Source organism: Euprymna scolopes, chromosome 10, assembly GCF_053919585.1.
Source record: "Euprymna scolopes isolate OS-2025 chromosome 10, ASM5391958v1, whole genome shotgun sequence".
Taxonomy (NCBI): Eukaryota; Metazoa; Mollusca; class Cephalopoda; order Sepiida; family Sepiolidae; genus Euprymna; species Euprymna scolopes.
In genome coordinates this window covers 33,594,102-33,607,627 of record NC_136491.1, presented here as the reverse complement: position 1 = coordinate 33,607,627, position 13,526 = coordinate 33,594,102, and the positions used below count along the sequence as shown (strand labels likewise).

General features: G+C 34.0%; 1 protein-coding gene across 1 annotated transcript in view; it reads right to left on the bottom strand.

Annotated features, from left to right (window-relative positions):
* LOC145285922 (ADAMTS-like protein 2) overlaps positions 1-13,526 on the bottom strand; it is a 525,770-nt gene that overhangs the window by 248,141 nt on the left and 264,103 nt on the right. The window contains exon 3 of the mRNA XM_080134423.1: positions 9,106-9,178. Within this exon, the coding sequence (XP_079990549.1) occupies positions 9,106-9,178 (73 nt within the window). The remainder of the gene's footprint in view (positions 1-9,105; positions 9,179-13,526) is intronic.

The following is a 13,526-nucleotide window of genomic DNA, read 5'->3' as shown; positions in this document are numbered from 1 at the left end:
CCGAGTAAATAGCTTGCCTTATGTCTGAATAAACTTTATGTAAAATTTCAAATGTTTAAACCAAAAATTGGTTGAGTAATTTGATAGAGGCCGCTGAGGTCAAATTTTTTTAAACTTTGTCCTCAATTTTGATCCGTTAACATTTTTTTGTGTTGGGTTCAAATTAGATTTAAAAGTTTGATCCATGTCGAAGTAACCTACATTTAAAATTTTAAGTGTTTAGACCCAAAATTCGTTGAGGAGGTTCGTATTGTTTGCAAAGATCAAATCGTTGAACTTTGACCCATTGACAGCCAAATTTCTGGCCGAAAACCGATTAAAAAGATTTTCCCTAACTTCAATCCCTCTTATGTTAAATTTCGAGTCTGTAGACTGAAAATTTACAGAGTAGTTTGGTAGGGAAATGTACACGCACAGACACACACAGACAAGTCTACTCATATATATATAAAATAAGAAGTACGATTAAGTTTACCAAGATGATCCAAGATGGCAAATCTAAGGTATATTTTAAATATTAAAGAGTTAATATTTATAAAGTAATCTCAACCAGATATAAAAGCTCGATAAAACCAAATAGGATGTAGAGCTCATAATAAGAACAAGTAGTTAATAAAACATGTTAAACCCCGTTTCAAAAAGAGTTAAAACATTAAATTTTAAAAAGGAAGCACAAAATAAGTGGATAGTCCTTCATCCGCGGAGTTTCGAAGAAATACTTTCCTTCTCATCCGAAGGTAGGGATTAGGAAAATGCGGGATCGGATTTTGCTTGCAAAAGTATTTCTTGAAACTACAAGTAAGTCATAGATCTTATTTGGTAAAAAATAGTTAAGCAGATGGAATAGGGGGGGAGAAAAAGTCTGGTGAAGCGTAAAATATCCAATAACGGTAAAATCCAAGACAAGGTTGATTAAATTTCCATTTCCACAAGTAAAATCTAAAGGAATCGTGTTAATGGAATATGGTTCAACGTAATCCAAAAGGAAGAATTCTGGGGAATTATTCACAAATGGGTACAAGGAAAAAAGATAACTTTTGCATAAAAAGAAGAAATGGAGAGATCTTAAAACACGGCTGTCAATTTTTTTTAACATTTTTCATTAAGTGCTTGTTCCTATATATATATATATATATATATATATATATATATATATATATATATATATATATATAATAGTTTGATATAAACGGCGTTGCCAGGCTAAAACATATTACCCGACAGTGGGTTTTTTTCACATACTATCAAAGATACGCCGAATTTATTTATTTCCCACCGCGACAGAATGTGACACAAGAATCGAAGAGTGGATTGCAAAGTCCGCGTTCCAGCGCTAAGAAGATGCATGTGCAGCTTTGTCGACACTTTCTGACAGAGGCCCCTCATGCGATTAGCAATAAGCTAACACCTTCTCAAAAAGAGAAGGCAAAGCCTCGGGAGCGAACCTCCTAGAATTACCCAGAACCCACATTACACCACATTCAACAGGGAACAGATGATTACAGAAATGGTCTAATCCCTATTGATGTTAGGACCGCCCCTAACTCTTAATTCTGTAATGTTTTTCCATCGAAGTGGATCGCGTGTTGTTTTTTTTTTTAAGCATAAAACATCCATCTTCATCTATGAAAATCAAATGGAAAATAACTATGATAGGTCAAAGGGGAAATAACTCCCATAGCTTAAACAAATAAAGCTTACTTGGTTTTTAAACGTATCTGATATCGACTAATAATGAATTAAAATAAATTGAATATAAATTAAATTAAAAATAAATTAAATATATCAACGTGAAATAATAATAACTAAAACAGTTCTATTATTAATGACTGCTAATTATTAAAATAGATTTCGTTGAAGCAATGTGTAAAAAAAGGTTACTTCTTTAATGTAGATTGCCTTTGAATAAATTGTATAAACAGAAATCATGTGTGAATAAAAGTGGACAAATTGGCCATGTGTCTGATTTTTTGTTCAGTGTTGATTTTCAATGTATTTTTAGCATGAATAAAGGATTTAATATCTCAAAGTGTAGTATCTGTTCCGACAGATACTGCAAGCAAAGACCATATGTGGGGGCAACCCCACATATAAGACCTTGGTCAATTTAGGGGCAACCCTTCATACCAATTATCACTATCCAGCTCCATTACTCCCCCGGGGAGTTGGTCCCCATTTCCCCTTCATTCCTCACATTAAAAATCGGCCTTGTGCCTTATTTGCTCGGTGGGGGAACAAATAAACACCCTGTTCCGGCAGATACTGCAAGCAAAGACGATTGCCCTTGTGGCAATCTCCTGGTTCGTGTAAGGGCAACCCTACTTTGGCCAGCTGGCAAATCACTATCCAGCTCCCATTTCCCACCTCTCGGGAACTGGTCCCCTTTTCCCTTCCTCTCCCCTACTCTCTCCACATTAAAAAACGGCCTTGTGCCTAATTGGCTCAGTGGGGAAGCAAATAAATACAACCCTTCATACCAATTGTCACTATCCAGCTCCCTTACTCCCCGGGGAGGTGGTCCCCATTTCCCCTTCACTTCTCACATTTAAAATCGGCCTTGTGCCTAATTTGCTCGGTGGGGGTGCAAATAAATACCAACCCTTCATACCAATTATCAATATCCAGCTCCCCTACTCCCCGAGGAGTTAGTCCCTATTTCCGCTTCACTCCTCACATTAAAAATCGGCCTTGTGCCTAATTTGCTCGGTGGGGGTGCAAATAAATACCTTGACCTTTTGGCCAAGATCACAGTGTAGTATCTGTTCTGATACAACACTTTACCGTTTCTGACCTCGCTCAGTAGAGGAGATACGTTTCTAGACCGAGGCAATTTTATTTTTAGCCCTATCCAGCGTGCCCATTTTAGGGGAGCTGGATTTCTCCCACATTAAAAACCGACCATATGTCTAACTCTGCCCTCGTGGAGAGGCAAGTAAATGGGAAAAGTGGACAAAATTCGTTTTCAGTGCGGAAATTAGTTTGTGACCAACCAGAAATTTTATTTGATTGGAATATATATATATATATATATATATATATATATATATATATATATATATATATATATATATATATATATATATTGGCAGTAAGTCATTATTCAAACACATCTGATTGAACACAACAGAGTTGTTCTTTTTCCCCACTTTTCTGAATGTCTTTTCCGTTCCCCAAGCGATTTTTTCAGCTGGCATATTGTATAAAATGGCGCCGAAAAGTTTTGTTCGGCCATATTCTACTCGAGCGCTTTCAATCGTTGCATCCGATTATTATCAGAAGCGATTGTTGTTATCTTTTTCTTTCTTTCTTTTTGAGGCTTTTTGTATTTATAGTTTTTTTAATTGGTTATAAAGGTGGGTACAGGATGGTTAGGGGAGAATTATTTTATTTTTAATTTGGATCTTTTTTATTTTATGTGTATATATATATATATATATATATATATATATATATATATATATGTGTGTGTGTGCGTGTGTGTGTGCGTGTGTGTGTGTGTATAATATAGCACGTCGCTGAACGTTATCCGATCGTATAATACGCTAAATTATGATATTTTAATTCAAGCAAATATCGTATTTATTATTATAGAGCTAATTTTGTATTGTCCCCAGGATATACTAATGATGTCAAAATTTTAAAAATATATGAATTGAGTGCAATCAGCTAAAATCGAAACCAATACATATAACTCCCCAGCGTCATCCGTTACCATTTGAACTAAGTCAATATGCATATCCAAACATTAAAAGACACATTGTTAAACGTATAAATGTGTATTTGCGTATACGTAAAGGTTACACATTATGCCCAACTACGCCTGCGAGGTTCCATTTTTCTAAATTTCGACGTATAAGCAGGGATTTGTAAATCAATGTTCTTCCACCATATATCCTATAAATAAAGTTTCATTATTTGAACATACGTTAGGACCTTTAACACATTAATATTCGTGCGTACGTTACCACATTTATATCACATTCATGTCATGTATGTTATAGCGTAATTTGTAGTCATGTATGTTATGGTGTATGTATAGTCATGTATGTTATGGTGTAGTGCGTAGTCATGTATGTTGTGGTGTATTATGTAGTCATTTTATGGTGTAATTTGTAGTCATGTATGTTATGGTGTATTGTATAGTCATGTATGTTATGGTGTAGTGTGTAGTCATGTATGTTATGGTGTATTGTGTAGTAATGTAGGTTATGGTGTAATCTGTAGTCATGTATGTTATGGTGCATTGTATAGTCATGTATGTTATGGTGTATTATGTAGTCATGTATGTTATTGTGTATTATGTAGTCATGTATGTTATGGTGTATTATGTAGTCATGTTATGGTGTAATTTGTAGTCATGTATGTTATGGTGCATTGTGTAGTCATGTATGTTATGGTATATTATGTAGTCATGTATGTTATGGTGTAATTTGTAGTCATGTATGTTATGGTGTATTGTATAGTCATGTATGTTATGGTGTATTATGTAGTCATGTATGTTATGGTGTAATTTGTAGTCATGTATGTTATGGTGCATTGTATAGTCATGTATGTTATGGTGTATTATGTAGTCATGTATGTTATGGTGTATTATGTAGTCATGTGTTATATGGTGTAATTTCTAGTCTTGTATGTTATGGTGTAATTTGTAGTCATGTATGTTAGGGTGTATTGTATAGTCATGTATGTTATGGTGTATTATGTAGTCATGTATGTTATGGTGTATTGTGTAGTCATGTACATTATGGTGTATTGTGTAGTCATGTATGTTATGGAGTATTGTGTAGTCATGTATGTTATGGTGTATTATGTAGTCATGTATGTTATGGTGTATTATGTAGTAATGTATGTTATGGTGTAATTTGTAGTCATGTATGTTATAGTGTACTATGTAGTCATGTATGTTATGGTGTATTATGTAGTCATGTATGTTATGGTGTATTGTATAGTCATGCATGTTATGGTGCATTGTGGAGTCATGTATGTTATGGTGTATTATGTAGTCATGTATGTTATGGTGTAATTTGTAGTCATGTATGTTATGGTGTATTGTATAGTCATGTATGTTATGGTATATTATGTAGTCATGTATGTAATGGTGTAATTTGTAGTCATGTATGTTATGCTGCATTGTATAGTCATGTATGTTATGTTCTATTATGTAGTCACGTATTTTATGGTGTAATTTGTTGTCATGTATGTTATGGTGTATTATGTAGTAATGTATGTTATGTGTATTGTGTAGTCATGCATGTTATGGTGTAATTTGTAGTCATGTATGTTATGGTGTATTGTGTAGTCATGTATGTTATGGTGTAATTTGTAGTCATGTATGTTATGGTGTATTATGTAGTCATGTATGTTATGGTGTATTATGTAGTCATGTATGTTATGGTGTATTGTGTAGTCATGTATGTTATGGTGTATTGTGTAGTCATGTATTATATGGTGTAATTTGTAGTCATGTATGTTATGGTGTAATTTGTAGTCATGTATGTTATGGTGTATTGTATAGTCATGTATGTTATGATGTATTATGTAGTCATGTATGTTATGGTGTATTGTGTAGTTATGTATATTTTATGGTGTATTGTGTAGTCATGTATGTTATGGAGTATTGTGAAGTCATGTATGTTATGGTGTATTATGTAGTCATGTATGTTATGGTGTATTATGTAGTCATGTATGTTATGATGTAATTTGTGGTCATGTATGTTATGGTGTATTGTATAATCATGTATGTTATGGTGTATTATGTAGTCATGTATGTTATGGTGTATTATGTAGTCATGTATGTTATGGTGTAATTTGTAGTCATGCATGTTATGGTGCATTGTGTAGTCATGTATGTTATGGTGTATTATGTAGTAATGTATGTTATGTGTATTGTGCAGTCATGTATGTTATGGTGTAATTTGTAGTCATGTATGTTATGGTGTATGGTGTAGTAATGGATGTTATGGTGTAATTTGTAGTCATGTATGTTATGGTGTATTATGTAGTCATGTATGTTATGGTGTATTATGTAGTCATGTATGTTATGGTGTAATTTGTAGTCATGCATGTTATGGTGTAATTTGTAGTCATGCATGTTATGGTGTATTGTGTAGTCATGTATGTTATGGTGTATTATGTAGTCATGTATGTTATGGTGTATTGTGTAGTCATGTATGTTATGGTGTATTGTGTAGTCATGTATGTTATGGTGTATTGTATAGTCATGTATGTTATGGTGTATTATGTGGTCGTGTATGTTATGGTGTAATTTGTTGTCATGTATGTTATGGTGTAATTTGTAGTTATGTATGTTATGGTGTATTGTATAGTCATGTATGTTATGGTGTATTGTTTAGTCATGTATGTTATTGTGTATTGTATAGTTAAGTATGTTATGATGTATTATGTAGTCATGTATGTTATGGTGTAATTTGTAGTCATGTATGTTATGGTGTAATTTGTAGTCATGTATGTTATGGTGTATTATGTAGTCATGTATGTTATGGTGTAATTTGTAGTCATGTATGTTATTGTGTATTGTATAGTTCAGAATTTTATGGTGTATTATGTAGTCATGTATGTTATGGTGTAATTTTTAGTCATGTATGTTATGGTATATTGCTTAGTCATGCATGTTATGGTGTATTAACTGAATCGGGTGTGAAATGGAGCCTGTTGAATGTCGAGCAGTGATCCGGTTTTTGTATTTGAAAGGACGCACACCACAGGAGACTTTTGATGAAATGAAAGAAACTCATGGTGATAATGCCCCATTATATGACCTTGTAAAATGCTGGCATCGTGAATTCAAACATGGCCGGAAGTTTGTGGAAACAGCTCCCAGACCTGGTCCCCCACTTCTGCCATTGATGAGGCATCTGTCCGTCAAGTTGAGGCTGCCATTTTGAAATATCGGCTCATTACTATTTATCAAATAGCCCAAGATGTCAAGATTAGTACAAGGTCTGTGGAAACTATCATTCATGATCATTTGCATATGCATAAGGTGTCTGCCAGATGTATTCCCAGGTTGCTCACACTATCCCAGAAGCGAGAACGCGTCGAATGCTTGAGGATGAATTTGGAGATGTGCCAAGAAGATGACTCAAAGTTTTTCAAAAGACTGATTACACATGATGAAACCGGGGTCCATCACCATGATCCAGATACCAAAGCCCAGTCAATGCAGTTGAAGCACTTGGGCTCACCACCTCCAAAGAAGGCAAAGGGGCAGCCCTCCACTGGCAAGGTCATGCTCACAGTATTCTGGGACCAGCACGGAGTAGTGGTGACAGATTTCTTGGCAAAGGGTACCACAATTACAGGAGCCTATTATGCTTCACTTTTGAGGAAATTAAAGGAAGCTATCAAAATCAAGAGGCGGGGCAAGATCAGCAAAGGTAGCCTCCTCCTGCAAGACAACGCTCCGGTGCACAACTCGCATGTCGCCAGATCAGAAGCACGGGCGTGCGGTTATGAAATCCTTCCCCATCCTCCCTACTATCCTGATCTTAAACTCTCTGACTTTCACCTCTTCCCAGCCATGAAGTTGTTTTTGAAAGGAAAGCGTTTACCAAATGATGCAGCTTTTATTTCTGAAGTCACGTCGTGGTTGGAGGACCAACCTGTGGTGTTTTACAAAAACGGTCTCCAGTACTGCATCAAACGATGGGAGGAATGCATAACTGTGGATGCTTCCTATGTAGAGAAAGACTAATAACTGTACCAAGTTTCGTTGCTCTACTGCTATGGGAAGTGGGTCAGGGGCATTACTTATTGCACGCCCCCCGTACTCTATTAAAAAATTGTTCTTCAAAACCACTGTATTCGGCATTAAATAACCTGAAAAGGGTTTATATGCCGTGAAACAAAACCAACCAACTAATCCTAATCTAACTAATAAGAAGGGCACGTAGTTTTTGTTGTTGTTATTTCTATCGACATTCCAACGTTCATGGGTGGTTTTATTTGAAAGGAATCACACAATACCTCGATTGGTATTTCTTCATGATTTTGGACGGTTTCTATGTATCGGAATCTCAATTGATTAATATGTCTCTTACAAACTTTGCTCCTTGAATTATGTAGATAACTCTCCCGATTCTTCTAGTTGCAATAGTATTCTCCCAATAACATCTTCCCAATCGACAGTTCCTAATAAAAACTTTATGCACGTATTTATCCGATTTATAATTCGTATTTATTCTCGTATAGTTCTTTCTAGTTGGCAACCACCTGCAGATTATTGAACGTATTTTCCTCGCATACATGATCTCTGCAGGCGATAAATTTTCTCTCAATTTTGGATTTGGCATTATTCTGTTAAAAGTTTGGATATTTTTTCTTCGGTGTCGAGCCCGTTGGCTTTTCTTTTTTAATGTTTGTGTAACTGTATAGGCAAAGCTCTTTGCTTTTCCATTAGTCTGAGAAGTATACGTCAGTAGTTTTATGTGTTTGATTGCTAACGAACCTCAATAAGCTATAAATTCATTTTCAGTGAACATTGTGCCATTATCGCTATGATATTTGGTACTCTCAGCAAAATAAAGACTTCATTTAGCACTATTATCATACTTGCTGCTGTTGAGTGTTTATATTTGAAAACCTCTAGCCATTTAGAGTAGTTATGTATGACCACTAAATATTAATGCCCATTTAATGGTCATGCGTAGTCTATATGAATGCGTAACTTAAGGGATATCCATCTTTGGACAGGGCTGAATATTTGCTGGTGCTGATTTGACTGATAACTGACATCCTTTACAATGTCAAACAAAATCCTCAATGTCCTGGTCTATTTTCAGCCAGTACGTAAAACATCGCATAAATAATTTCATTCTGGTAATACACGCATGACCCAAATGAAATTCTTTCAAAACCTATTTCTGGAAAAGAAAAGGCAAGTCGTGTTAGCTTTAGTTATTAGGTAGTTATGTTTAGAGTAAACTAGTATTAGTTTGGGTGGAGTTTGTGTACGTCCATTTATTAAAGTGCCCGAGAATGACAATATTAACTCGCCTCATGAAATCTTTCAGATAGTCTAGATCGTTATCTATTTGCCATATCGCCGTAAACAAATATTCTTATTCCATGATTATGTATACATACCTGTGTGTTGCAAGTGACGTATTGCTCCGTGTTCCCTCGGCATCTATGACCACTGACCTGGATGGAAACTGACCTATCAAATAAACAAATGGTTTAATAGATTAAATTGATGGTGCAGTTTAATAGGCATGTTTAAAAGCTGGGGTAGGAAATGCAACGAAGATATTCACGCTCGAAGAAAGATTTTTCTATTTTTAATTTTTTTTATTTTAAATGAGGATTGATATATTTTTTTTTTAAATGAGGAATGATATTTTGTTTCTTTAGATTATTCGAACTGCTGTTCTTGTGGCACTATTTGTTTCGGTGCCACTCTCAGCGTAATAACACAGATATTCTTGCTGAGTGATGAGGCTTTTCGCATAAGGGTTAGGCAACAGATGTCTCATAATCTAATTTTTACAACGCTCTTTTTTCTCCCGTCTCATCAGCATGCAGTGAACACACATATTTTAGTGTTTCCGTGGGAGACTAAGGGGGTACATCTTCTTCCCGCGCAAAGAATTAGCTCAGATAGCCTAGCTAGGGTAAAAGAAAACAGTTTTAATTATTTCATTAATGTATAATATTGTAAAATAAATAGTTACGTTAATTTTTTTCTTCAAACCTGTGTTGCATGTCATTTGTCACTACCCAAGCAGTCATCACAGCCAGAAATCAAGACCAAGCAGTCATCACAGCCAGAAATCAAGACCAAGCAGTCATCACAGCCAGAAATCAAGACCAAGCAGTCATCACAGCCAGAAATCAAGACCAAGCAGTCATCACAGCCAGAAATCAAGACCAAGCAGTCATCACAGCCAGAAATCAAGACCAAGCAGTCATCGCAGCCAAAACTACCCAAGAAGCTATGAACTGAACTGGACATCAATCAAACAGAAGTCCCTAGCACTGACAAAAAACTTCATTAATTCATTCCTCACGAATTGAGCGACAACCAAAAGAAACGCCGTTATGAAGTGGCATCTTCCCTTCTTTTATGCAACAAAAACGACCGGTTTCTCGACAAGGTTCTGACTTGTGATAAAAAAGTGGGTTCTTTACAACCGGCGATGCGCAGCTCAGTAGTTAGACGCCGACTAAGCTCCATGATAACCGAATCCAGAGTTACACGAAAAGAAGGTCATGCTGTACGTTTGGTGGTTTGCGATCGGTCTCATACATTACAGTTTTTTTTTTAATGCAGGCGAAACCTCGAAAGAAAATTCGACAACAACACTCAGCATTAGTCAATAAAAAAGTTCAATTCTCCTCTACGACAATGCCCAACAGCAATTTGCTAAACTGATCCTGCAGAATTGAACAAATTGAGCTAGGAAACTCTATTCTATACGCCATACTCGCCAAACTTCTCTCCTACCGACGCCTACTTTTTCAAGCATCTCGACAACTTTCGGCATTGGAAATATTTCGAAAACATATCTGTTTCATGACAGGTTTATTGGCTGTACTTGTTTGTTTAGAATTTAGAAAAGGTAACTGACGAATTCTGTAATCATGTAATGACAGAAAATCAAAGATTACTTTAAATCCAAGTGTAATGTGATTATTCTGAAATAATCGAATAAGTCAAGATAGTCCATAAAAAGTTATTTGCGGCGTTTGGAATACGACTGTAATTGTTTTTAGTATTGCAGGGGTGAGACCGGAATTTTAAAATGTAAAAATTTGATTTTTTTTTTTTTTTTTCATTTCAAAATTTAAGAATGTACACAAAACAAATGCATACAACTGACAGAGAATTGGAAAAAACAAGGCGTGAAAATCGAGGTGAATAAACGTTCCATGTTTTTCTCCTCTAATTAGGGTTGGTTAGTTTATTGTAACTATACGCAGGTTGCGTCAAAGTAATGTCAACAGTCAACAAATAATAACTTATGTAAGAAAGGCGTGTTTTCGAATTTTTTATTTCGACTGCAGCACTTATCGATTTTAGTAAAATATAAAAACTAGGGAAATATATTACAAATAAATATCACACATAAAAGTAGTTTTTATGTTACTAAAACATGACAAAAAATGGCCAGCTAGAATCAAATATGATTTGTCAGCTGCAATATTCTTTCTGTCTAATTTAAATAGATTAATTTAATCTTCCACTCTATACTAACCAATATATATATATATATATATATATATATATATATATATATATATATATATATATATATATATAGTTGGATGAAACGCAGAATATTCAGTGTAGCTTAATCGCCATATATATTTTATAAATTAATAATATATATATATATATATATATATATATATATATATATATATATATATATATATTGCCTGATCTAATTATTTCCACAATCAAACAATGCCGCAGATCACAAAAAACTATGACAGTGCAGATCAGAAATCCAAGACTCTAGTTTCACCTTTCTTTTGGCTCATCAGTTAAACATATTCGAACTCAGGATTTGAAACCGGATGAGGCGAGCACCCAGCCACCTGAGTTCAGATATATTGAATTGATGAGCCCAAATGAGGGCGACACTTAGATTTTTTATTTGAAACTAGTTTCAAATCTCACTAGGTTCAGCTATGTTGAAGAGTCGTTAGTGAAACAGGTGTCTGGATAACTATGGTTCAAAAATATAGCACTCCACACAAGGCATCACATTAATGAAAGAAACAATTATTCCCACCAAAGTATTTAGATAAAATGCTTTTCCATTTTTTATGTTGCTAAAACATGAAAGAATCGAAATCGATTGGGTTAACTGATAAATGAGGTTTGATGTTCTGCAGAGAATCTTTTTATGTAAATGATTTGTTCAAGTCATATCTAGACATAGGCTTCGTGTATTATTGATTTGTTAATGTTAGGATTTTATTCAAATAAACAGTATGAATAAATTTTATTCAAATAAACAGTATGAATAAATTTTATTCAAATAAACAGTATGAATAAATTCGTGATTATGAATACAATAAAACAAAGCTCTTCAATTATTCCTAAAATTTAGTCAAATTAAATTTCAAATAAAAGGGATTTATTTGATGTGTTATGTAAATTGTTTTGTTTTTTTGTGTGGGGGGTCGTTGTTGTTTTTACATTTTTATTATTCTAACTTTTTATATTATTAATGCTTTACATTTCTTATTTATTTTATTTATTTATTTATTATCATTATTATTATTATTATTATTATTAATGCTTTTTTATTATTTATTTATTTGTATTTTTTTTATTTCTATTACTATGTACTTATTTTTATCATTATTATTTTATTTATTTTTTATTATTCATTATTAATGCTTTATATTTTAATTTATTTTTTATTAATGCTTTACATTTTTATTATGCTAACTTTTTATATTATTAATGATTTACACTTTTTATTTATTTTTTATTTATGTATTTATTATTAATAATGCTTTTTCTTAATTACTTATTGTTATTATTCTTTTTTATTTTTATTACTATAATTTATTGATTTATTATTCATTTATTTATTATTATTATTAATTTATTTATTTTTTATTATTTATTTATTATTAATGCTTTACATTTTTATTATGCTAACTTGTAAATAAAAATATACTGTTAAGTTTTAAAACGTATCGAGATTGTGAATACATTACCAGACGATAATGGATAGAAAAGCTAGAAAGTGCCGCCAATGAGTTTCCAGACATTTTTGTAAATGCATCTAAAATTGTCGTAGACTTTTGAAAATTCAGTATGTTATTGCTATATATACTATCAGATGATTGATCAATTTTTTATAATTTAATGTTCAAATGAACAGCTACAGCAGGAATTGGAATGCACCCTACTAAAACCTGATTGCCACAGCTAGTGAATTTCAAAAATGCAATCTGGACGTGAGGACACTTTAGGAAAACGAGATGTAAATTCTGTTATAAGTTTGGAAAAATGTCACAGAAACGTATGGATTACTTCAAGCTGCTTTTGGGCCATCTTGCATGAATAAAGCATCAGCTTTTGAGTGGCATAAGAGATTCAAGGAAGGCAAAGAGTCTGCGAAGGATTAGGGGAAATGTGGGAGGAGTAGGAAAGCCAGAATACTAAAGTTGATTGGCCAAATAAAGAATTTTTTTTTACACAGTGATCACCACTTATCAAGGCCCGGAAGCCACTCAGGGATAAGGGTTATTTCAAGTACATTAGGTTAGTGTGGAGATTTGATGAAGTGTTTACTTAAGGGGGGGCGGTTCATTAGAAATTTGTTAACATTGGACTTGAAGACATCCAAGTTGTAGTCAGGTGGGAAGCAGGCAGACGGAACAGAGTTCCACAGGCGTGCAGTTCTAAGAAAGAAGCTTTGTTCATGGAATCCGCGTTTTGATTTAGGCACAGATATAGAGTGGGGGAAATTTTTCACAGTGGATTCAGCTAGACGGGTGTTTTTCGTGAAAGATTGGCGAGGGGGGGGGACCAGAGATTG